This window comes from Cuculus canorus, chromosome 6 (genome assembly GCF_017976375.1).
Source record: "Cuculus canorus isolate bCucCan1 chromosome 6, bCucCan1.pri, whole genome shotgun sequence".
Taxonomy (NCBI): Eukaryota; Metazoa; Chordata; class Aves; order Cuculiformes; family Cuculidae; genus Cuculus; species Cuculus canorus.
In genome coordinates, this window is record NC_071406.1 from 41,715,060 (window position 1) to 41,737,277 (window position 22,218).

The 22,218-nt window shown below is 51.0% G+C and overlaps 1 protein-coding gene across 4 annotated transcripts in view; it reads left to right on the forward strand.

Annotated features, from left to right (window-relative positions):
- SH3BP4 (SH3 domain binding protein 4) overlaps positions 1-20,408 on the forward strand; it is a 42,340-nt gene extending 21,932 nt beyond the window's left edge. For all 4 annotated transcript variants that reach the window (XM_054069757.1, XM_054069756.1, XM_054069758.1 and 1 more), the window contains exons 2-5: positions 4,654-4,863; positions 7,178-9,540; positions 17,257-17,445; positions 17,907-20,408. In XM_054069757.1, the coding sequence (XP_053925732.1) occupies positions 4,746-4,863; positions 7,178-9,540; positions 17,257-17,445; positions 17,907-18,131 (2,895 nt within the window). In that variant the 5' untranslated portion in view covers positions 4,654-4,745 and the 3' untranslated portion in view covers positions 18,132-20,408. The remainder of the gene's footprint in view (positions 1-4,653; positions 4,864-7,177; positions 9,541-17,256; positions 17,446-17,906) is intronic.
- The last annotated feature ends 1,810 nt before the right edge of the window (positions 20,409-22,218 follow it).

Below are 22,218 nucleotides of genomic sequence, written 5' to 3' on the forward strand. Positions count from 1 at the left end.
GGCATGGGGCATGGATCTGGGAGCACTGGGGAGGATGGGGTTCCGCTGCCGGCCGTGCCGTACCACTGTGAAGCCTGTGATGGGGAGTCTCGGGGGGCTCCCCTGGGTCTGTGGAGCTGGAAGGGGAACGCCTGTGGGTGAGTTTCCGGGCTGAGCCATCTCAGAGAGTTTGCAGAAGTTATTTTTAACCTTTTATGTGCCACTGCTTGCCAGGAAATGCTGCTATTGGAAATCAGCTGAATGCCATGCATTCAAACACTGCAGGAAAAAGACCTTTGGAGTTTTTTTAAAACAGGTCTCAATAGCTTTTTTTTTTTTATTATATGCTACTCCATCATCAGCCCCAGATTTTCCCCAAACCTGCTGCTGCTCCGTGCCTGCTGGAGAGGAGATCTAGGAGCAGGTAGAGCGTTGATTTAAGACCGTGGAGATCCTTGCTGGTGCCCAGCTTGCTCACAACAGTATTTCTACACCTTAAGAAGCAGCCAGCCCTTCTGCCTAGAGCAGCACAGCTAGATCTGTCTGCACGTCCCATCTGTCCCTCCCCAGAAACCACGTTGGTAGATCCAGCTGATGCAATGTTAAATCCCTGCTCTGCAAGTCCTGTTGAAGAGAGCTCCGCTGTTCTTATGGTGGGTGACTCACAGGACGGGCATCCCGTGATGTCCTCGTGGAGCAGAAGCCCAGCGGACGGGAAAGGGAGGTGACAGAGCCATTATGTCACCCATGTGATGCTGGTGCAGGAGCAAGGGGCGTCTGGAAAGAAGCCCTGGTCCAGGGACACCACCATCCCTGGTGCTTCTGTGCCCCAGAAAGCTGGTGAAGATTTCCAGCAGCCGCGGGAACGTGCTCACTGGGGCTTCCCCAAAGCTTTGCCCAACCCTCAGCCAAGTCTGTTTAAGGGTTTTGGTGAGATCAGTGACGTGGCTGGTACGGTGGGGTGTAAGCCCTGCGGGAGCCCCAGCCCGAGCAGCCGCTGCCTGCGAAGCTGCCCGTTGGATTCACCGCAGCGGGGGGAGCGAGCAGCAAGTGCTCCGGTTGCATTTTGACCTGCAGCGTTGCCTTTCCCTCGTGGGAGGATAAAAATGGTGTACAAAGCAGGTGCCAGTGCCTTTGAGCTGGTTGCGTAAGGACATGCCGTTGCCTTGCTTGTGCAGGAGAACTTCTGGTTGTTCGCTGGTTTCCTCCCCCCCTCAATCCATTCATTTCAGACGCTGTTTATGGCTTTGGGTAAACAGATGGGGCTGGGTTTTTCCTAGACTATATTTAATCCTGGTTTATATTTAAAGTGCTTTCAGAGGAGTTTGCAGACCATTGTCTCGGCCATGGCTGCAGAAGTGATTTCTAAACAAATCTTGCCCGTCCACCCTTGTTTCCCCCCACCCTGCTCCCAACTGTCCCCTTTTATGCTCACATAGCCCAGGTCTGAACGCTTCCTGACTGTCTGTCTTGCCTCTGCATTCAGAAACATCTTCGGTCTGTTCCCTGGGACCACTGGCTCCAAAACACATCTCCTACGCCAAACCCAGCCATGGGGTGTGTGCACCCCCATCCTTTCGTGTGTGTTTGAAAGGGTCGCAGCATCCACAATGAACTGAGCTGCAGCCAAGATGCTGCTTTTGAGAGAGGAAATACCTTTTCACCATCACTCATTTTGATGTATGTTCTTGCTGCCTTTTGAGACTGCAGGGTGCATGTAAGGGAGATTTTTCAGCTGTTTCTCTACACATTCACATCTGTCCAGACCTTTAGCATAAAGTTTTCCATATAGTTACATAAATAGAGGACCGGGGAGCATCCCTGCAAATGCCAGGCGCTGCGAGGTGTGTGGGTGTGCTGGTGTGAGTACATAGTTATAATGATCAATATAAAAAGAATTATTTGACACTGGACTGCCAGGCAGAAGTTTAAGAAAATATTCACGGCTTGCAGTTTGATTTGCAGGAAAAATCACCTCCCTGCTCTGGTTTCTTCCTTGCTTTGTGCAATGTTCCTCAAGCAGGAGTCACCTGTGGGCTGTCAAAGTGTGTTTTGGTTTTTAACAGGATTGTGTACAAGCAGCACTAAAATTGGTGAAAACTTCCCCAACTGAGCTGTTTCCGCAAAGACGATGCTGCTCGCCTTGTGCTGGATTTTATGCCTGTGTAGCCGTGGAGGTCTTGAACCCTTCAGCTAGGGAGAAAAAAGGTGCAAGAGCTTTCCTGGTGCCACTTTAGCGGGAGGATCTAAGTGTTTAGGGTCTTTGCGTGCCATGGAAAGGGACAAGCTGGATGGGTGCTAACAAGAGCATCCTTCCTCCCTTCCCACTGAGTGCTTATTGCTGTTCCTTGCGGCTGATGGCAGCTCCAGGTGCCCCGTCTTACCTGGCCCAGCTCTGCTAAGCGCTGTCTTGACTCAGCACCTGGTTTCTCTGTATTTAGTGCCTGCCAAGCTCTCTTCCCTTGGAGCGCTCCCAGCAGGACCCAAAGCAGGGCTCTTCTCAAAGGGAAAACTGTTTGCACACAAGTTCTCCCTTCCCTTTTCTGGCTGGAGCCTGGTGCATCCCTTCCAGCAAATCACATTCCCGGCATACCGGCCCCAGGGGTGGCTTGGGAAGCATTTCAAGCAGGCTGGAGTATCTCCTGCTCAGGCTCTCCCCTGCAAATTTCCTCTTGCTGCATTCCAGAAAAGGGCACTGAATCCTTCAGGGCTTGCTGCTCCTTCTTGACAGATACGCTGGTTTAACAACAGCCAAGTGCAGCCAAAGCAATTGCTGCTTGTCTTCGTGCTTCCATCAGCTCCATATTCCCACCTAAGGAATTTGGGGTTGGGGGTTATTTTCTGCTCAATCTGATTTTCAGACAGAGGGAGAAAAAGAAATTGCATGGAAGAGAGAGAGAAAGGAGAAAGGAGGGGAAGGGAAAAACACTGCTTGGTGTGAGTGAAAAGCCTTTTGCGTTGCTGAACTCGAGCAGGGTGTTTGGATATAACTTTTAACTGCAGTAATAACTTATAATAAACTAAGAGGTTTACTTTCAAGAGCCGTTGGCACTTTGTAGCCTGCCTGGAGTTTTACAGCAGGTGTGTAGGGAGCGGGATGTAGGGATGTGTGTAGGGATGCTGCATGGTAGGATTCACCAGGGGTAGGGGGTGCCAGGTACGTCTGACCACGTACCAGCTCCCTGGTGCAAACCTAGAGGAGCAAAGGGTGGCTCAGGCTCTGAGCCTTCACTTGCAGAGATGCGATGGGCTTCCCTGCTTATCCGTGTGCCTTTCTGGCCACCCTCCAAGCTTTAGAGGACACGAGTGACACCAGAGGTCTTCCCAGCGCTTGCATCAGCTGTTATATTGGCAGCCAAAGTGACAGTGTGTTCTGCAGGCGGCGGGGAACAGGTTAATTTTCCTTTTGGCTCTGGCACACTGATGCAGCTGTTCTTCCAAAGGGTTTCTGAAAGTGTTTTAGGAAGCCTTTATGGGAAGGAAAGGAAGGAAAAAACATTTGTTTTTTATTTTTCCTTTTGGAAACTTCTCCCCCTGCCCCCGTTATCGTCCCTGTTCTGGCTCCGTGCAGCAGCTGGAGTGAAGCCGGGCAGTGCATGGAGGGGCATTTCTCTGTCCAATCCCTGTGCAGTTATCCAGGTGGAGGGGAGAGAAGGGGGGGCTGCAGGGAGCAAGCAAAAAGAGCCCATCCCCATCCCAGGGGATCCCAGTGCTGCAGTGGGAGACAGCGATGGTGTGATTGAACACGCAAAAAGCCTGATCCCATGAGCTCCCTGAGCTTGCGAACCACTGCCCTGGGCTCCCACAGCAGCTGAGCACTCGATGGTTTCATAAACGTGTGTCAGACCAACATGCAGATGCCCTGAAAGCTCTTAGGAACTGGGGAGAAGGACCGATTTATGAGCCTGGGAGCAATGTATTCCCAAATAACTCCTAAAGGCAAGAGGGCTGCGTTCTACAGGGTGGTGACCAGCAGTAGCATCGTGCTTGACCAGGTGGTCCTTGCAACCTAGAGCTCTTGGTGATTTGTAGGCACTGCCATTCTACTTAGGACCACCTAAGTTATCTTTCCTGATGTTTTAAGGAGGACATGAGCATGTTCTCCTGTACTGGCACCACAGGGTTGGTGTGTGCCTGGGGAGAACGTCATGGGAGGTCCACAAAGATGATCCGAGGGCTGGAGCACCTCCTGTAGGAAGACAGGCTGAAAGAATGTGGCTTGTTCAGCCTGAAGAGAGAAGGCTCTGGGGAAACCTTATAGCAGCCTTCCAGTACTGAAAGGAGCCTGCAGGAAATCTGGGGAGGGGCCCTTGATCAGGGAGTGCAGGGGTAGGATGACGGGGAATGGTTTTAAGCTGAAAGAAGGGAGATTTAGGTTAGATATTAGGAAGAAATGTTTTCCCATGAGTGTGGTGAGGCACGGGAACAGGCTGCCCAGAGGAGTCACGGCTGCCCCATCCCTGGAGGTGTTCCAGGCCAGGTTGGATGGGGCTTTGAGCAGCCTGATCCGGTGGGAGGTGTCCCTGCCCATGGCAGGGGGGGTTGGAACTGGGTGGTCTTTAAGGTCCTTTCTGACCCAAACCTATGATCCTATGATTCTGTCGCTGGTTCGTGGGTGGCGTGGTGGGACCTGGAGCCTTTGCTAATGCACTGGCGTTCGTTTCTCTCCCCAAGGTGACGCCGGGGTCCCCGTAGCCGGCTTCGCTCACGGAGAGGCCATGGCTGCCTAGCGCTCCCTGGGACCAAGCAAGGTCAGCGGGCCAGAGATGGCAGCACAGAGGATCCGGGCAGCCAACTCAGGCGGGCTGCCGCGGTGCAAGTCAGAAGGGACACTCATCGACCTCAGCGAGGGCTTCACCGAGACCAGCCTCTACGATGTCAAAGGTGCGGAGGGGTGGGTGGGGACGATGCCCCCTCTCCAATTAGGGTGCATCCTCTCACCCTTGGGGTCCAGGAAGGGGGTTGGTTGATAATTAACGGATGGCATCTGATGGGGGAGAGCAGAAGGTTCCCCCCGAGTGCATCAGCAGGTGCAAGGAGAGGCGTAGCCCTGGCACTGAGTGATCCAGCAGCCAAGAGAGGTGACAGCAACAAGGCAGTTGCATGAGTTTGTTTTTCCCTTCCCTGGAGCTGGCGGCTTGTATGTTGCTTGAATAATCTTTTTTCTTCCTTTTACTGCTTTTTCTTCAGCTATATTTAACTTTACACAGCATGAAAGCCGTGTTCAGGTGAGGGGGTGAGCTGCTGTTCCCCTGCCAAATAGATCCCAAGAAATAACCCCAGGTGGAAGGTAGCATTCACCAAGGTCCTTTAAAAATAAACATGCAAAAAAGCAATTGCTTTTGCAGACGTAGCAAGAAGAGACCCCAACATCAAACGCTCTTGCTACAAATTAGATTGTTTTTAATGCGAAAATAGGAATTACTCATACTCTCCAAGGGGTTTGCTCGTTTCCGCACATCCCCGTTAACCCTGCTGCTGTGTCAGCTGTATGCACAGCTTGCGGGGACATGGGAACAGCCACTTGCCTGCCTGATCCAAAGGGATGGGGAGGCCAAAAATGCCCTGTCCTGCAGACAGCTCTGTCTGCAGTGCTGAGGTAGTGGTGGCTTCCTACCAGCGTGACTTTGCCCACCTGCTGGCGGAGGAAGTGGATTAGCAATGGGTTGTCTAGGATGTGTGTAAACTCTTCTCTTCTTAATATATTGCTCCCTAGCATATATTTAAAGACTTCTTTGCTAATCTGTGTCATCCCTTGCCTTGTAGTTTCCATGTCCAAGAAGTGCTGCCAGGCCCACAGTGACCGCAGGAAGGTGCAGTCTGATCTGCCATCCCTTCATCTCCAAGATTTTAGGGGCTTCTTGTGTTTTTTAAATCCCTTTTTTTCCTCCCGAATGCTCTCAAACCTGTTGAAGCAGGTGCTGTTCCAGTTCTCTTGCAGCTCCATATTGGTGAAAATCCAGCTTTCCCTGTTTTCTTAAGTCTGTCTAGCAAGATGACACACATTGGAATGTTGATGCAACATCATCTGCAGCTTATTCCTCCTGCTTTTTACAAAAATAGGTCCTAAAAGTGAGAACAAACCAAATAAGTAGGGTGACGGGGTGAGCATCTGTAGGCTTGACCCGGCTGTTTTGTTTGTAATTGGGATCCCCTGAAAGCAAAACGGCTTTCATTTGATGCTGCTGAAAGGGGGATTGGAGCTGCTGCTCGGTCCATGGCAACACTCGATGCTGTGCTTCTTTCTGAGGGCTCAAACCATAGGACCTTCTTTAGAAAACGAGTTATGTTTTCTTGAGGGGCTAAGAAATACAGGTGCTCTCTAAAAAGAGTGAAATGCTGATGGTTTTGGCTGAAATGAAAAAGTAGGAGTGTGAAGTGCCTTTAGTGGATACCTTTAGTTGTTTCTCGCACTGAAACGTAAGATATTTCACGCGTTGCTCGTGTGACGAGAGGTGCTACAGCAGAGCAAGAGCACTTTTAGCCTATGACCGTTACGCGTTAACCCACAGCAGTGTGGTTAACAGCATGGGGAGTGCAGTGGCAACAAAAAACAAAAGACCTTGAGATACTGCTGAGCAAATTGGCAGGATAATGGCTCTTCCCATGTAGCAGTCATTAAAAACCCTTCCTAATTAACTTCTGTGATTTTAAATGCGAACATTTAAGGGGATGCTTGCGATTGTAGGATGTGTCCTTAGGAGCTTAGATCTCAACTCATCAGGTAAAAAGGATTGCTGATAAGCGACTCCTGCCGTCTCAAATCTCAATCCAACACACTTTCCTCTGTGTCGTTCATCAGGGAGTTTGAGGAGGCTGTGGGATGGTGGTGGCTCGTACAGCAGCAGCCGTGGGGCACTACATTGAGGAGGAGGCTTGTTGCTAAGGCATCAGGATAACAAGCTGCTGCTTCTCCTGCCTCGGCTCCCTCTGCTCTTCCCAGCTGCATTGATGCCCATCCCTGTAGATCATGAGCTCTTCAGGGAGGAGGAGTGTGAATATATCAGAAGTAGCAGAGGGAGAAGTTTTGTTTAAAGATTTTAGGAGGGGGAAGATACCTGCAGGTTTGAGAGGTTGTAAAACTACCTTCATTCACCACTTCAAGTACCGTGGATGGCTGACCTGAAGTAAATGATTGCAAGCAAGTTGTGACTGTCTTGCGGGTTGCTTACAGGCTGCTTTCTTCTTGTCTTTGCAGTGCCTTCTCCTAGTGCCTTGCTGGTTGACAATCCCACATCCTTTGGAAACGCCAAGGAAGTAATAGCAATCAAAGATTACTGTCCGACTAATTTCACCACTTTGAAATTCTCCAAGGGAGACCACCTTTATGTCTTAGACACGTCGGGAGGTGAGTGGTGGTACGCTCACAACACCACAGAAATGGGTTATATCCCTTCCTCCTACGTCCAGCCTGTAAACTACCGCAACTCTTCCTTGACTGACAGTGGGATGATAGACAACCTATTGGAGAGCCCTGATGAGGGAGTAAAGGAGCTAGATCTCCTTGGAGAATGGACTGATGTGAAAAGAAACTCTATGAAAACCTACAATAACAACCCATTCTTAAATGGAGTCCAGACGAACCCATTTCTGAATGGGAATTTGCAAACAGTGCCCAGCTCGGACAAAGAGTCCAACTCCAACGTTGCTGTTGACTTGCTGCTCTTTGACACGGGGGCTCCTACTTCAGCTGTTTCCAGTTCGGCCGCTAATAGCAGCCTGGGTAACATTTTTGATGAGTTTCCATCCACAGACAGACTGGATCTGGAACAGCCTGTGAAAAGGGACAACCCCTTCTTCAGAAGTAAACGCTCTTACAGTTTGTCTGAGCTGTCGGTTCTTCAGGCCAAGTCAGATGCTCCAGCATCATCAAGTTTTTTCAGTGGTTTGAAGTCTCCAACCCCTGAGCAGTTCCAGAGCCGGGAAGATTTTAGGACAGCATGGCTGAACCATAGGAAGCTGGCTCGGTCTTGCCATGACTTGGATTTGCTTGGTCAAAATCCTGGCTGGGGTCAGACACAACCGGTGGAGACCAACATTGTCTGCAAGCTGGATAGCTCTGGTGGAGCTGTTCAGCTTCCAGACACCAACATCAGCATCCGTGTGCCAGAGGGCCACGTGTGCCCTGGGGAAACGCAGCAGATCTCTATGAAAGCGATGCTGGATCCACCGCTGGAGCTGAACAGTGACAAGTGCAGCACCATCAGCCCGGTCCTGCAGATCAAACTCAGCAATATGGAGGTGAAAACCTGCATCATTCTGGAGATGAAGGTGTCGGCAGAAGTCAAGAATGACGTTATGAGCAAGAGTTTGGTAGGACTGCAGTGCCTGCGGAGCGACATGAAGGAGGGGCCGTACATGCCAATGGAGCTGAGCTATTCATATGGGGACACGATCCAGGTGCAGCTGGAGAACCTGGAGCCTTGCATGTACATCGCAGCCGTAGCTCAGGGGCAGAACATCCTCTACCCTTACACCGTTTGGGATTACATCAACAAGAAGATCACAGTTGGTGTCTATGGCCCAAAACACATTCACCCTTCCTTTAAAACTGTGGTGGCCCTGTTCGGACATGAATGCGCGCCCAAGACTCTCCTGGTGAATGAGGTCACAAGACAGTCCCACAGCCCAGCTCCCGTCGCTCTCCAGCTCTGGGGTAAGCATCAGTTTGTTCTGTCCCGGCCTCAGGACCTGAAGCTCTGCATGTTCTCCAACATGACCAACTATGAGGTGAAAGCTAGTGAGCAAGCTAAAATTGTGCGGGGCTTCCAGATGAAACTGGGCAAGGTCAGCCGCCTTATCTTCCCCATTGCATGCCACAACCCCAATGAGCTCTCAGACTTCACGCTAAGGATACAGGTCAAGGATGACAAGGATGCTATTTTGACCCAATTCTGCGTCCAGACCCCACAGCCGCCTCCGAAAAGTGCCATCAAACCAACAGGGCAGAGGCGGTTCCTCAAGAAGAACGAGGTCGGGAAAATCATCCTTTCACCTCTGGCTGCCACCACCAAGTATCCAGTTTTTCAGGACCGGCCGGTATTGAGCTTGAAGTATGGCAAGCTGCTGAAGACTGTGGTGAGGCAAAGCAAGAACCACTACTTGCTGGAGTACAAGAAAGGAGACATCATAGCCCTCCTCAGCGAGGAGAAGATCAGGTTAAAAGGGCAGCTGTGGACCAAGGAGTGGTATATTGGCTACTACCAGGGAAAAATAGGCCTTGTGCACACCAAAAATGTGTTAGTGGTTGGGAAGGTCAAGCCCAGCTACTTCTCTGGGCCAGATCTCACCACTAGCCTGCTGCTCGAGCAGATCCTGAGGCCCTGCAAGTTCCTGACCTACATCTATGCCTCTGTGAGGACTCTGCTCATGGAGAATCTCAGCAGCTGGCGGTCCTTCGCCGATGCGCTGGGGTACTTGAACTTGCCGCTCACGTTTTTCTGCCGAGCAGAGTTGGACAGTGAGCCTGAGCGAGTGGCCTCTGTCTTGGAGAAGCTGAAGGAAGACTGCAACAACACTGAGAATAAGGAGAGGAAATCTTTCCAGAAGGAGCTGATGACGGTGAGTCTGAGGCCTGAAGAGGGGTTTTCATTCCCCGCTATGAGAGTGATTCGGGTAGATGGGAGGTGGAAGTTTCCTAATTCAGTCTGTAGAAAAAAAAGAAGTCTATCTTTAAGGTCTTCTGCAGACTGCTCAGCACAGCCAGGTGGAAGTTCAGCCCTGCGGTGGTACTCATCGGTGGGCTTCTGGTTTAATGGGATCGTGGCCATAAGTGAGGGGCACACTGGGTGAAACAGCACAGGTACGTGTTGAATGAGAGCAGCCAACAGAATGGCTTTGGAAGGCAGCTGATCTGAAACCCCACAGGATCAAGCTGACTGTGGTGGGGTTTCAGATTAGCTGCCTTCCAAAGCAGTTGAGTGTTTTCATAGCACTCGACTGCCTCTGGGTGTTTGTTTCAGCCTTCAATGATGCACATTTTGAGGAGTTGCCCGATTGCTGCTGGCCTCCTCAGTGTCAAAACGTGCGTCATTGAAGGCAATAGTGATGGAAAAACGGGAAAAGGGCAAGAAACACAAAGGGTTATCCTGTATGGAGTGGAGCAGGTGAGCCACCACACAGGTCATGTGCTTCTGCATCACTAGGCGTGTCAAAGCGTGCTGGAGCGGAGGCGGGGTTTACAGCTGCTGTGAAGAACAACGCTACACCTTTGCCTTTGTGAAGCGACCTCAAATTCCTCTATGCTAATGTCAGATTACGTCTGCCCCATGTCTGTTTGCTAAAGCAAGGGTACCTCTGAGCTGGGATGCTTTGTGTCTAACTGTCCATCGCATTTGTGTATTGAGCTGGAAGGCTTGTTTCTGTCCTAAGAAACATTTGGGGAAGTGCATCCCTCGAGTATTTCTAGGATGCCGTTAGCGAGTCTCTTACGAGGAATCATCTTCATGATAATTTCTAGCCTTTCATAGGAAATGAGCCAAAGAAAATACGGGACAAAACGTCTGGAAGAGATTTGCAGCTCTCGCCTCTTAACAAGCTCTCCCGCAGAAGCAGGGCAACTGAGTTACGGCGAATCCTGTGGCTAAAATGCCAGTTGAATTAAGGAATAGCCACGGCTTCGCTTGACGCTGATGGGCACAGGCAGCAGGGCAGGAACGCGCAGCATGCGAATGGGATGATGAGTAGGCAGCCTGGGTAAAGGGGACTGGAGCCAAATGAAGTATTTCATTTCCCGATCTCCCTTTAGCAAGAAGGGGGAAATTTGAGGATCAAGTATGAGGTGTAGGGTGTTACAAAGAATATGGAGCCCTGTGTTACTCATGGAAATGGAGTTAAGCGTTGGAACAAGATGCCCAGGAAAGTGATGAAGTAATGAACACCTCCTTCCCTGGAGGCGTTCAAAAAGCCTGTAGACATAGCGCTTCAGGACATGGTTTAGTAGCTAAGGTTGTGTTGGGCTGATGGTTGGAGTGGATGATCTTAGAGGTCTTTTCCAGCCTTAATGATTTTATGAAATACTGACCCACAAGTTCCCGATGCTCAGGTACCACTTTGTGGCCCATGGGCCTTTGCCACCGTAACTGCTTCTGCTGAGGGGTTGTTCTGCCCATCGTGTGTGCTCGTCTCTCTTGTTTCTGGGGTCATCCAGGAAGGAAAAACACCCACCATGGTAGCCAAGGCTGGTGTTTGGCCCCATGGTTCCCCCAAGGGAGGATTTGCTCCCTTAGCTTTGGTGAATGATGGGATGGAATCTGTGCTCCTCTGGCTGGATGCTTCCAGGGGCTTTGCGCTGTTTGCTTTACCACTTTGCAACCCTTTCTTTTATCTCTTCCCTTTGTCTCCAGGTGTTGCAGACAGTCTGTAGGTCATGGAAAAGCCATGCCAGACCTCAGTGGGGAGATAAAAGTAAAGATAAGGCTCCCTTGCGTACTCAGGGAGCAGCTACCTCAGGGGGAGAGCTGTAAGCTGCAGGAAAACATGCTGCTCCCGAAGGGCTGCCTGGAGCGCAGCGTCCCAGAGCAGGTTTTATTTTCCTTCTTTGAATGGCGGCTAATGTTGAGCATCGTCTCCGTTTCCTATTCTCTGTGAATCTGAGCCTGTCGATAAAGGATGAGTTCCCTTCTCGGTGGAAGACAGCGCTTCTTCTAAACCCCTTGGTGCTGTCAAATCCTCCTTAGCTTACAGAGAAATTAGATTGAGCCTGTTTTGAAGTCACAAAATAGATGTTTCAGGGCAGGACAATGGAGCAGTAATGTATTTTATTGTGTTTCAATCTGATTTTATTTGTAACAAATGGACTCGCTCTCTGACGTCTGCTGGCAAGAAGAACCAGTTGGATTAAGCTCTGATCTGGCAGTTTAATCTTAAAGTTGGTTCTCTCATCTGAAAGGCACTGTGAAGGGAGAAGCAGTAAGCAGGCTTATCTGACTTCAGCGTTGAGCGCACACAATCGCAATGGCAGGGCCGTGCACCAGTGGCCCAGCGTGGAAAAGCCCCGTCATGATGACTAGTTAATAAATAATCTGCATTTCATTGTTACTTTTCTAATTTAGCACTAGCAGCAGCGTGTGAAGGTAACTGGAGAATGTTGCTCAGAAGTTAGTCATCACATCTGAAAGAGAAACCTCTCCTCTCCCTCCTCCCCGGCCTTCAGAAGCAGCAGCACGTGGATGCTCCTGCTAAAAAAAAACCCTGGGCTGGGATGGAAGGAGACCTCGTTGGAGCTGAGCCACCGCGGCCTGGCCGCGCAGCGATGGCGCTGCCTGGTCCTTGGCAGCCGGGGTTGGATCCGTGAGGAGAACACAGCAGATCAATCTCTCTCTGGATTTTCCGCACGGTGTTTTTATGGAGCCGCTCGCACTTAGCGTTTTTTTTCCAACAGACACTGCTGTTGGGAAAAACATCGGTCTCCTGGGAGTGCCACTGGGCGCCTCAAAAGAGCTGTGGAAGCGATGAGCTTTTTCTTCCCTATAGTACATCTAAAGATCACATCGAAGATGATGTTTCCTCCCCCCCCTCCCCGCATTGTTTTCCGCTTGTTCTGACTGCAGGTATCTGCATGCTGCCCTTCTTCTCCTGAAAGATGTTGGTTGTCCCTGATACGTGCAGACCCCATAGAGCTGCTGGTGGCCTCAACCTGTCCTTAATGTCCTGCAGAGCAGAGTGCCTGTTGTTTGGACCTTGCTCCTGTCCAGGTCGTGCCAGCCCAAGGTTGCTCACACTGCCCCTCCGTCCTGAACCAGTCTGCTGGCTGGTGGAAGTCCCTGCGCTGAATTTGGGTCCAGAGGGAAAGCCCCGCTCCTAACCTTCTTTGAACAAATCCCCACCGCCTCTATCAATCCTGGACGTTGCTCCCCTAAGGAGCCGTGCTGTGCCACACTGAAGCTGGTGGGGATGTTTTCTGAAGGACGTGGCTTGTCCGTGTGTCCTTGCGCGGCCGAGTTCCTTGTGGAGCAGAAGGAGGAGGCGTTGCTTGTGGGCTTCCAGCGAGGTCTACGGCCGAGTTCCTTGTGGAGCAGAAGGAGGAGGCGTTGCTTGTGGGCTTCCAGCGAGGTCTTTTCATGCACAGCACTTGCAATTCTTGCCCCGTGCCCCTGTCAGTGAATAGAAAGCTGCAGAAATGCCACCGGTGCCTGTCAGCTGTCTTCTCGTCAAGCTTCTTGCTGCATGGACAGCATAAGACAAACCTGCTTTTATTTTCTGGGGCTCACAGGAAATCTTTACTGCCTTCCCTCCTCCAGTGCTGCAGATGCAGACCCTGTGTTCTTACTCTTACTCTGGCAAAACAACCAAAAAAGCCACCCAGGGTTGCAGGGATGGTACCTTCTCGAGGCACCTGGGAGTGTGGCTGATGGCACTTGGGTGTCATTTCGGAAGCGATGCCTTAAGCACCTCGAGACCCAGACAGGCGCTGTGTCCAGGGAAACTGCCCCACAGAGCCTGGGACTGGCTGCGTTGGGTAAAGTAGAATGGATATTTAAGATCCAGCATCTTCTCACCCGGTGGGTCTCAGCGCCCCTCGGGGACACAGGGTTTGAGGGGTCCCAGGTGGGAGCTGCGGCTTGGAGCCACCCCAGGCACATCGCCTGCCCTGGCACACGTCCTCACGGTGGTTAAGGGGACACCAAATACTACTGCTTGTGGTAACTGCCTCTCTGTTTCCCCCACTGACCCATCAGGAGGTGACTAAGGCGTGAGAACACCTGGACCCTCAAGGTGTTTTCCAACTTAAATGCTATTTAAATAAAAATTAATCATTAATTTAAGAAGGTAATTTCCATAGCAGCTTCCTTCTCAGTGGGCACACGTGAACTTTACCATGCTTTCTGCTCCTGGAGCAAAGAGGGAAGGTTTTTACTCCTCTAATTTGACCAAAGATGGAGAAGAAAGAAGACCAGTCCAGCTCAGATGGCTCCTCTGGAGTGTGTGCTGGACATGAGGAGCTGTGTGTTTGAGAGAGAGCAAGCAGGGCTGGAGTCTCACTTAGTTGGGGGTGGACCGTGAAGGTTGTGGTGATGGGCACAGGCAGGGGTGGCCGCGCATCTGCAGGTGGTCTTTGAGGTTGCCTCTTCCTTCTTGCTCGGCTTGCTTTCTTTCAGATGCCGCCTTCTGTCATTAGAGGATGGGAAATGGGATTCTGCATTTCAGAGAGGGGATGCAAATTCAGCCTCTCTTAGATGCCTTTTAAGTAGAGTTGCTTCTGCGCTGCTTTGAACTGAGATTTGAATATCAAACCATCTCCATTGCTCACTTCTGTGGTGGAACTGTCTCGGAGCCACTCTGAGGTTAATAAATGCTTTGGAGGGCACTAGCGAGGCACAGCCCAGGTCACACCTCGTCAGGCAGCACGGCGGGGTACCGAGGGATGGAGACGCCTTGGGTGTATCCAGGCTTGTCCAGGGTGAGGGAGGAGGGTGGAAGGAAATTGCAGCGTAATCTCGAAAGCGCCTATGGGAGGATTAAGTCTGTTGTGAACCCGGCTGATCCCAGCTGGGCAGTCAGGGCTTCCCGGAGAGCCCCATGCCGGCTTGCGTTTCGTGTAGTTCTGTGACAGAGGCAGCAAGTTGTGCCCAAGCCAAAAAAAATGGGTCACATACCCATAATATTCTCCTTTTGGCTTTGACCTCTGCGGCTGCGTGCCCCTCCTGCACTCTGTCCCTGCCTGTCTCTGGTGCTGTTCCCATCCCTCTGCCCACCTTTCCCTGGCTAGAGTGTATGTTGAGCCTCACCAGCTCAAATCACTGGGGTGAAATGCAGAAAGTAAGTGTTCCTGTGGCCATCAGTAGGTTTCAGAGTTAACATGCTGTGCTGCAAGGAGCAAGCCATCTCTTTCAAAGCTCTTGGTTTGGGTGAATATATGATTCTCTATTGCATGGCCTCCCACCTGATTTAGTTGATGCTGTTTTCTTTTTCACTTCGAGCAGCAGAAGGAACAGGAGAATCGGCCTCCTGCATCTCTATCCTCCTTAGCCCCTGCGGCACAGTTTGGTCCCGGTAGCCTCCTCCACTGCCTTGGACCTGCTCGGCCTCCAGCAAGAGATGAGGGTGGCTCATTTAGCCTGCTTTGCTGAACACTAGGTTGTTTCAGGGCTTGCACATAGGCGATAGAGCCTGGGAGAGCAAGTTCGAGGATGCTAAATCTGCCCTTCTTTAGGACTATCTAAATCCTCTGCCTGCGGAGGAGAAGGTGGTGAATCTGGGGGCTGGGTTGCTGGCGAGGAGACGGCTATGGCACAGGTGTGAGATCTAAATGCTTCTTAGTGCCCTTTTAAAACAAAAATCAATGCTCTTTTAAATGTATTTTTCTTGCTTGCTTAACGAGAGGCTTTGTTACATCTCTCCCAGTACAGGAAACCAATGTGAGCACTTGAGGAGCAAACAAATGCTGCTCTGCAGCTGTAATTAGATTCAAGCCCAGCTTTAAGCTTGAAACAGATAAGGGAAAAATCAACATGCATTTGCTTTGCAAATTGCTGGAGTGGTTTCAGATGTTCCCATCTTCCCCTAGTTGTCCCGGTGAAATGCCGATGTGAGGATTTAACCCTTCTTCTGCTCCGGAGCCAAACCAGCTGTGGTTTGCTCACACACCACCCTGAGCCAGAAGAGGGTGTCCGGACCCAGGGTGGCAGAAAGCAGGCAGATGCTGGCTGTACGTGGACCACAACGTCCATGGTTTCTTCAATAACCATTGTGTGGACCACAGCATCCATGGTTTCTGCAGTAACCAGTGTGTGGACCACAACATCCATGCTTTCTGCAATAACCAGTGCATGGACCACAACATCCATGGTTTCTGCAATAACCAGTGTGTGGACCACAACATCCATGGTTTCTGCAATAACCAGTGTGTGGACCACAACATCCATGGTTTCTGCAATAACCAGTGCGTGGACCACAACATCCATGGTTTCTGCGATAACCTGCCCTGTGCTGTTGTGAAGGTGCGGGTGAAGTTCCTGGTGGGAAGATGTGTGCCAATGTGGTTCCTCGAGCGCTCACTGCTGTTCAGCATCCCTCGAAGGGCTGTCCCTGTCATCCCTCAGCTGTGGTTTGCCTTTATTGAAGTGGGACCCCCGCTGGAACACTGATCCCTTGGTGCTCAGCCATCCTGGGGCTGCTATCCTGAGTCTGCTGGTGCCACGGCTCTGGGTCTGGCTGTAGGAAGACAAGAGGGTGCTCGGAAAACTGTTGCCCAAGGCGTAGCCTGGGGTCTGTTTGGTTGGTTTCCATGTTTCCAAAAGGGGGTGCGTATTTCATAGTGTAAACCACCTTTCTGTAGCCCAAACCACCTTTCTGTAGCCGCTGGATGTTCAAGGTCAGATTTGTGCAGGGACTGAAGTTGCTGCTGAGGCTGTTGTGGTCCACAGGCTCTGGCTGAGGATGGGGCAGTCCTGGTGAGTGGGATGTTGATTCTGTCTGTCAGCTCCTGTCCTCCGGTAATTGCCACCTAAACCCTTCCTTTCCTGGGCGGCTGCACTGAGGTTTTCCCCTGTTGTAACTTGCTTTCCACTTTGAGCAGATGTTAATGGGATTTGGCACCTAAAGACAGGAGCTAACGCTGCTCTATCATTTGTTTCGTGGTGATGTTATCACCAGCTACAAACCCATGAGGGTTGCACTTCCTCTTCCCCACTTCTTCAAAACCATTTGCAGAAAATCTCAGCTTTTAGGTCAGTAAATGACGCAGAAGGAGGGGGGGTTCTGATCTGGCACGGGAAGCAGAGAGGTGTTGAGAGAAGCAAGAACATCCCAAACCAAGCAGTGGTCCCGTAGTGCTGCCAACTGGCCCTTTGCCTGGTTCTCGCCTCAGCCCATCTCCTCCCAAGGCTGATGCCCAGGGTTCATCCCCAGATGTTCCGGGTGGCCTCTGCCCATCTGCGCTAGCGGACGGTGCTTCTCCAGGCTCGGGGAGGCAAGCTGCATGGACCGTGCTGGATTAGTTACCTTGATTAAAGGCATCTGTTCTTCTCAGCCTCCGAGATGCTCTAAACTGCTTATGGTGGTGCCTGAACATCTTGTGGGGTTGGCTGGAAAATAAGGCTGCGTTGGGCAGCGCAGGCTCCGAGCTTCATTGAACAGGGGTAGAGCACTTTGTTCAGTTAATGGGATTACTGTTCTGTCGAGCCTGGTGGCCTAATTTCACCACCTGTCACTAGAAAGGAGGTGGGAGGATTTTTGGGGTGGCTTCTGAGGGGCTTCCCTGCATGGTCCTTTGGGTCACCTGCTTTCTACCACCTGCCTTGACTCTCCCGTTTGGTTTTCACCACTGTCCGTCAGGCCCTGCTGAAAATGGACTGCCAGGGGCTGGTTGTCCGCCTCATCCAGGACTTTGTGCTGCTGACCACAGCCGTGGAGGTGGCCCAACGCTGGAGGGAGCTTGCGGAGAAGCTCGCCAAAGTCTCCAAGCAGCAGATGGATGCCTATGAGGCCCCGCACCGGGACAAGACAGGGACGGTGGACAGCGAGGTGAGAGCGGATGGGTCTTGGTCTCCAGGGTTCACTTGGAGTTGCAGATACCTCCAGAGCATGTTATTCTGGAGCACCTTTGGGGGACAGATAGGTTAGATATTAGGAAGACATTTTTTACCATGAAGGTGGTGAGGCCGCGGCACAGGTTGCCCAGAGAAATCATGGATGCCCCATCCATGGAGGTGTTCAAGGCCACATTGGATGGGGCTTGGAGCAACCTGGTCCAGTGGGAGGTGTCCCTGCCCATGGCAGGGGGTTGGAACTCGATGATCTCGAAGGTCTTTTCCAACCAAACGATTCTGTGATAAAAGGAATTGGGGTGTGATAGGGAAATCTGGGGATGTTTTTCCGCAGGAACGTGTTTGTTCTGGGATGGGGGCGTGTTGGGGATGGCATTGCTTTGCTTGCCGGCCATCCAGCCTGGCTCAGCTCTTATTTCCTCTGCCCCATCACCACAGGCCATGTGGAAGCCAGCATATGACTTCCTTCTCACCTGGAGCAGTCAGATGGGCGAGAGCTACCGTGACGTGATCCAGGAGCTGCACACCGGGCTGGACAAGATGAAGAACCCCATCACCAAACGCTGGAAGCATCTCACCGGCACCCTGATCCTCGTCAACTCCTTGGACATGCTGCGGGCAGCTGCCTTCAGCCCACAAGACCACGAGGATTTTGCCATCTAGCTCCTGCGGTGACTTTTTTGTCCAAATCTCATTTGCTGGGTTTTTTTTTTCTGTGCTCTTTTCCCTCTTTTTTAAGCAGCTGACTTTAAAAAGAAGCGGAGGTTGCTCTCCCTGGATTCTAAGAGGCCAAAGTTTGCAAGTTCTCCACCAGGACTGGACACCAGCCGGAGACATCCCTCCTTAATGGGAAGGCATCCAGGGAATGGCTTTTCATACAGCATTGATACGAGTTAAACTATTTCTTACTAAAAAACTTTGAAGGGGACAAAGGGGCCGGGGCGGAAATCACAAAACAGATCACATTTTTTAGGCATTTACAAAGTCTAATTTTTGTAACGAGCAGTAGAAGTTGTAACCACTTTGGGGGGGGGGGGGGGAAGCTGTTGCTGTTTTTTTACATTGTAGAAAATGCTTTTAAATTATCGTTTTTGAGACAAACGTGAGTCATGTAAATAGGTATTTTAAGAGGAAGCACAGTAAATGCCCTCCCCCAGCTGCCACGGTCAGGCTTTGGCAGACTCCAAGACGTGACTGTAAAGCACAGTATGAACTCGGGGTGCCCTCAGCCCAACAAGCATCTTACACCAAAAAGGAGCTTTTTTTTATTATTATTATTATTATTATTATCCACAGGCCCTGTGATCCATTTTGTTGATTTTTGTTTGGTTTTCATGTCTCTGCAAACCTGCATTTTCTCCCTTGCGGACAGGGAGATGCTCATTGCCTGTGTCCATATGCACGGGTACCATTTTTAACCAGGAAAAGTGGCCGCTGCCCCTCGTGCTTTATCCCACCTGAGTGCTGCAGGACATCTGTGGGAGAGGCTGGAGGTTTGGGATCCAACAGAGACCTTCTTGGGAGGCAGAGCCAGGAGGATGCTGAGCCGTGGCAGCAAACTGCTCAGGCTGCTTCTCTCCTGATGCTCCTGCTCCGGGGGAGAGACCAGAAAAGGGAAAGGAATTGTTGCCATCCATTCATCCCTTTACACAAAAAAAAGGGAAAAGAGAAAACGTTTCTCCTAATTTGACATCTGAGCTCACTGGAGATGCTCCAGATGCGCTGTGTGACTTAATGCTCATTGCCATTGATTTGAGAGGGCTTTGTGTGGGGCTCTTGGAGGCTCCTAAAGTCCAATTTAACTTGTAAATAGTCTTTGCTATAAACCTGGTGCCATCAAGTAAATATTTGCAGCACCAAGTGCCCGCGTTTTTCCCTCTATGTTTTGTAGCTGAGTCTTTTTACCTCCCCTCCTCCTCCCGCTCCCCAGCTTTCAAATATTTTACATGGGAGGGAAATATTTTTGCACAGAGAGGTTATTTTAGGTGCAAAGTCTCTTTATAGTCAAACCCTGCTGCCACAGAAAGATTAGCTTACAGGATGGCTCTCGTGCAAGCGAACCCAAACAAAAAGAGAAACAAAGAATGGGAAAGGACTCCAGCAGATTGTGAGGGCGGAACAGTCTCCTTTCCTCTTCCCAAAATCATGTCCCCAGGAGCAATCACTCTCAGTCAACCCCAGAAGAGGCAAATAGCACCTTAAATTTCTCCTCAAGGGCTTTAGGGGGATTCCTATGCAACTTAAAGTAGCACAGAGAGGGTCCGTCAGCAGCTGAACCCACAATGCGTCCCCTTTCTCCTTCCCTAAGGCACCCTAAAAGCACATTTTTCCATGCATGGGCAAAAACCTCTTCTGCAATAAGGAATGCCTCCTGGAAGAGGGGTCGTGCAGGTAGAAGGGCTGCTTTCCCATGGGCTTTTACCCAAATCTTGGCTTTTGCTGCTCTTGGCAGGCCTGGAGCTCTGCAGAACATCCGCTCCGGGGGCCGTGGAGGTTGTCGGCAGCAGGCAAGGGCAGGAATTTGAGCCTCCTCCGTTTCAGAGATGTCCCTGAAGATTCAGCTCTTTTTTTTTTTAACTCCCCTCTTGTTTTTTCTATCTACCTCAGGTACTCTGTATACCCAGCTTAACATTTCAGCAGCAGCCTCCAGTAACGCCGTGCTCAGCTCGCCGACGGCGTGTGCCCTCGCTGGGACTCACGGGAGCGCAGCTGGCACGCTTAGGGGCCCGCGGGGTGACCGTGCGTTCATTTGTCCCCGTCCTTGGTCCAAAATCCAGTCCCTCCTCACGTGCCGGGACGGGGTGTGTGTCCTTCGGATGCCTTCTGCCCACTAAACGTCAGGCCCTTCTCCAAAAGCCCCGTCTGGGCTTTGCAGTACCACCCTTTGTGCAGTTATTGGTTGTTGTATTTACTGTTTAATGGTCCTTTTTTTTTTCTTTTTTTAAAGAAAAAAAATTTTGGGAAAAAAAAAACCACATTTCCAATTAAAATTGCTATTCCAGTGCTCCCGAGTAGACATTCTCTACTGTTTTCTCTTTGTCTCCAGGCAGCTTGGATGCATGGGATTAATTTAATGGATTTTCCACTATGGTGAATGACGTATCAGAAACGTCGTGGCCAGCAGGTCCGGGGGGGGGAATCGTCCTCCTGTACTTGGTGCTGGTGAGACCACACCTTGACTCTTCTGTTCAGTTTTGGGCCCCTCTCTCCGAGAAGGGCGTGGAGATACTGGAGCGGGTCCAGAGAATGGGGACAAAACTGGTGAAGGGTCTGGAGCACAGGGGTTGTGGGAACAGCTGAGGGACCTGGGGCTGTTTAGCCTGGAGAAAAAGAGGAGGTTGAGGGGAGACCACATTGCTGTCCACAGCTCCCTGAAAGGAGGTTGGATTCTGGTCTCTTCTCCCAAGTAACAAGCTAAAGGATAGGTGGAAAGGGCTTCAAGTTGCACCAGGGGAGGTTTACATTGGATATTGGGGGAAAATTCTTCACTAAAAGAGTGGGGAAGCGATGGAGTCGTCATCCCAGAAGGGGTTCAAAAAACGTGTAGACGTGGCACATTGTGGCATCGTTTAGTAGGTATGGTGGTGGTGTGTTGATGGTCGGACTTGATGATCTTAGAGGTCTTTTCCAACTTTAATGATTCTATGATCCTATGATTTGTTTTGGCATGGAGATGTTTTTCTGGCTCTTGTATTTAGCCAAGGTGGTTGTGGTGCTCCCGGTATGAACGGTTTACATTTCAAACCATGAAAATTAAGTATTCAGATATTTGGCTGTGGCTTCGGTTTGCCAAGGGTGAGGAGTAGATGGGATGGTTTGATCTAATCTTTGGTAAACACATTGTGTGGTCTGGCACAGGGAGGGCACGTCCGGGCTGCTGAGCCAGGGCTGCTGCATCTCAAGGGTGGTGGGAAGGATGGGTTGGATCATGCTTGGCACCCATTGTTCTATCCATGCCTGGGTGAGTGTTGCTGTGTCCTCTCCTGAATGCTTAAGGCCCTTGTTCCAAGGAGGATGAGGGTGCGCTCTGGTAGTTAATGAGCATTCCGAGTGCCAGACCCTGCTGATCCTGGGCCATCTGGCTCATGGAAAGAAGCTGGAAATTTCCTTCTCAGCATAACGTGCCTTCATCTCAAAAGCATAACAAAGACATAGCATCGGAGAATATGAAGCGAGCCAGAAAAAAAAAAAGGAATATAACCTTTTTGTGAAACTCACGCGCCGAGGAAGGTACTGAGCATCCCTTTGCATTGTCAAAGGGAGTGAGCAAATGAGTTCTTCCCGGGCTCTTCCAGGGATGATGGACCAAGCTGTTGGCTCTCCTCGTCTTGTCTCCTGATCTCAGCAATCCCTTGCTGCCCAAGCAGGGATTCATCTCATCTAACCCGCTCAGGTTTTCAGCCCTGCCTTCAGGAGGGCGTTGGCCTCCACAGGGGGGTGATGGGTGCGCTGCCCGCACGCTCATCCAGCCCAGCTCGCTCAGCCCTTACTGCATTGTCCTCGCTCGGTTGGGTCCCAGACCCTGACTGTCGCAAGATTTGGAGTCTAGTTCAGACACCGTCCAGGCTCTTGGGGTTTCACCAAGAAATGACCCCAGCTGAAGCTCTGCGGAGAGATGAGGACTACAGCGTGAGCACTGCTGCAGCCCAAAGACTCGGTTGTGGCTACTGTCATGGCCAAGATTTGGGCCTTAAAATGGTGCATTTGGGACAAAGTTGCAATCAGGAGGGGGATGCAGCTCAGCCACTGT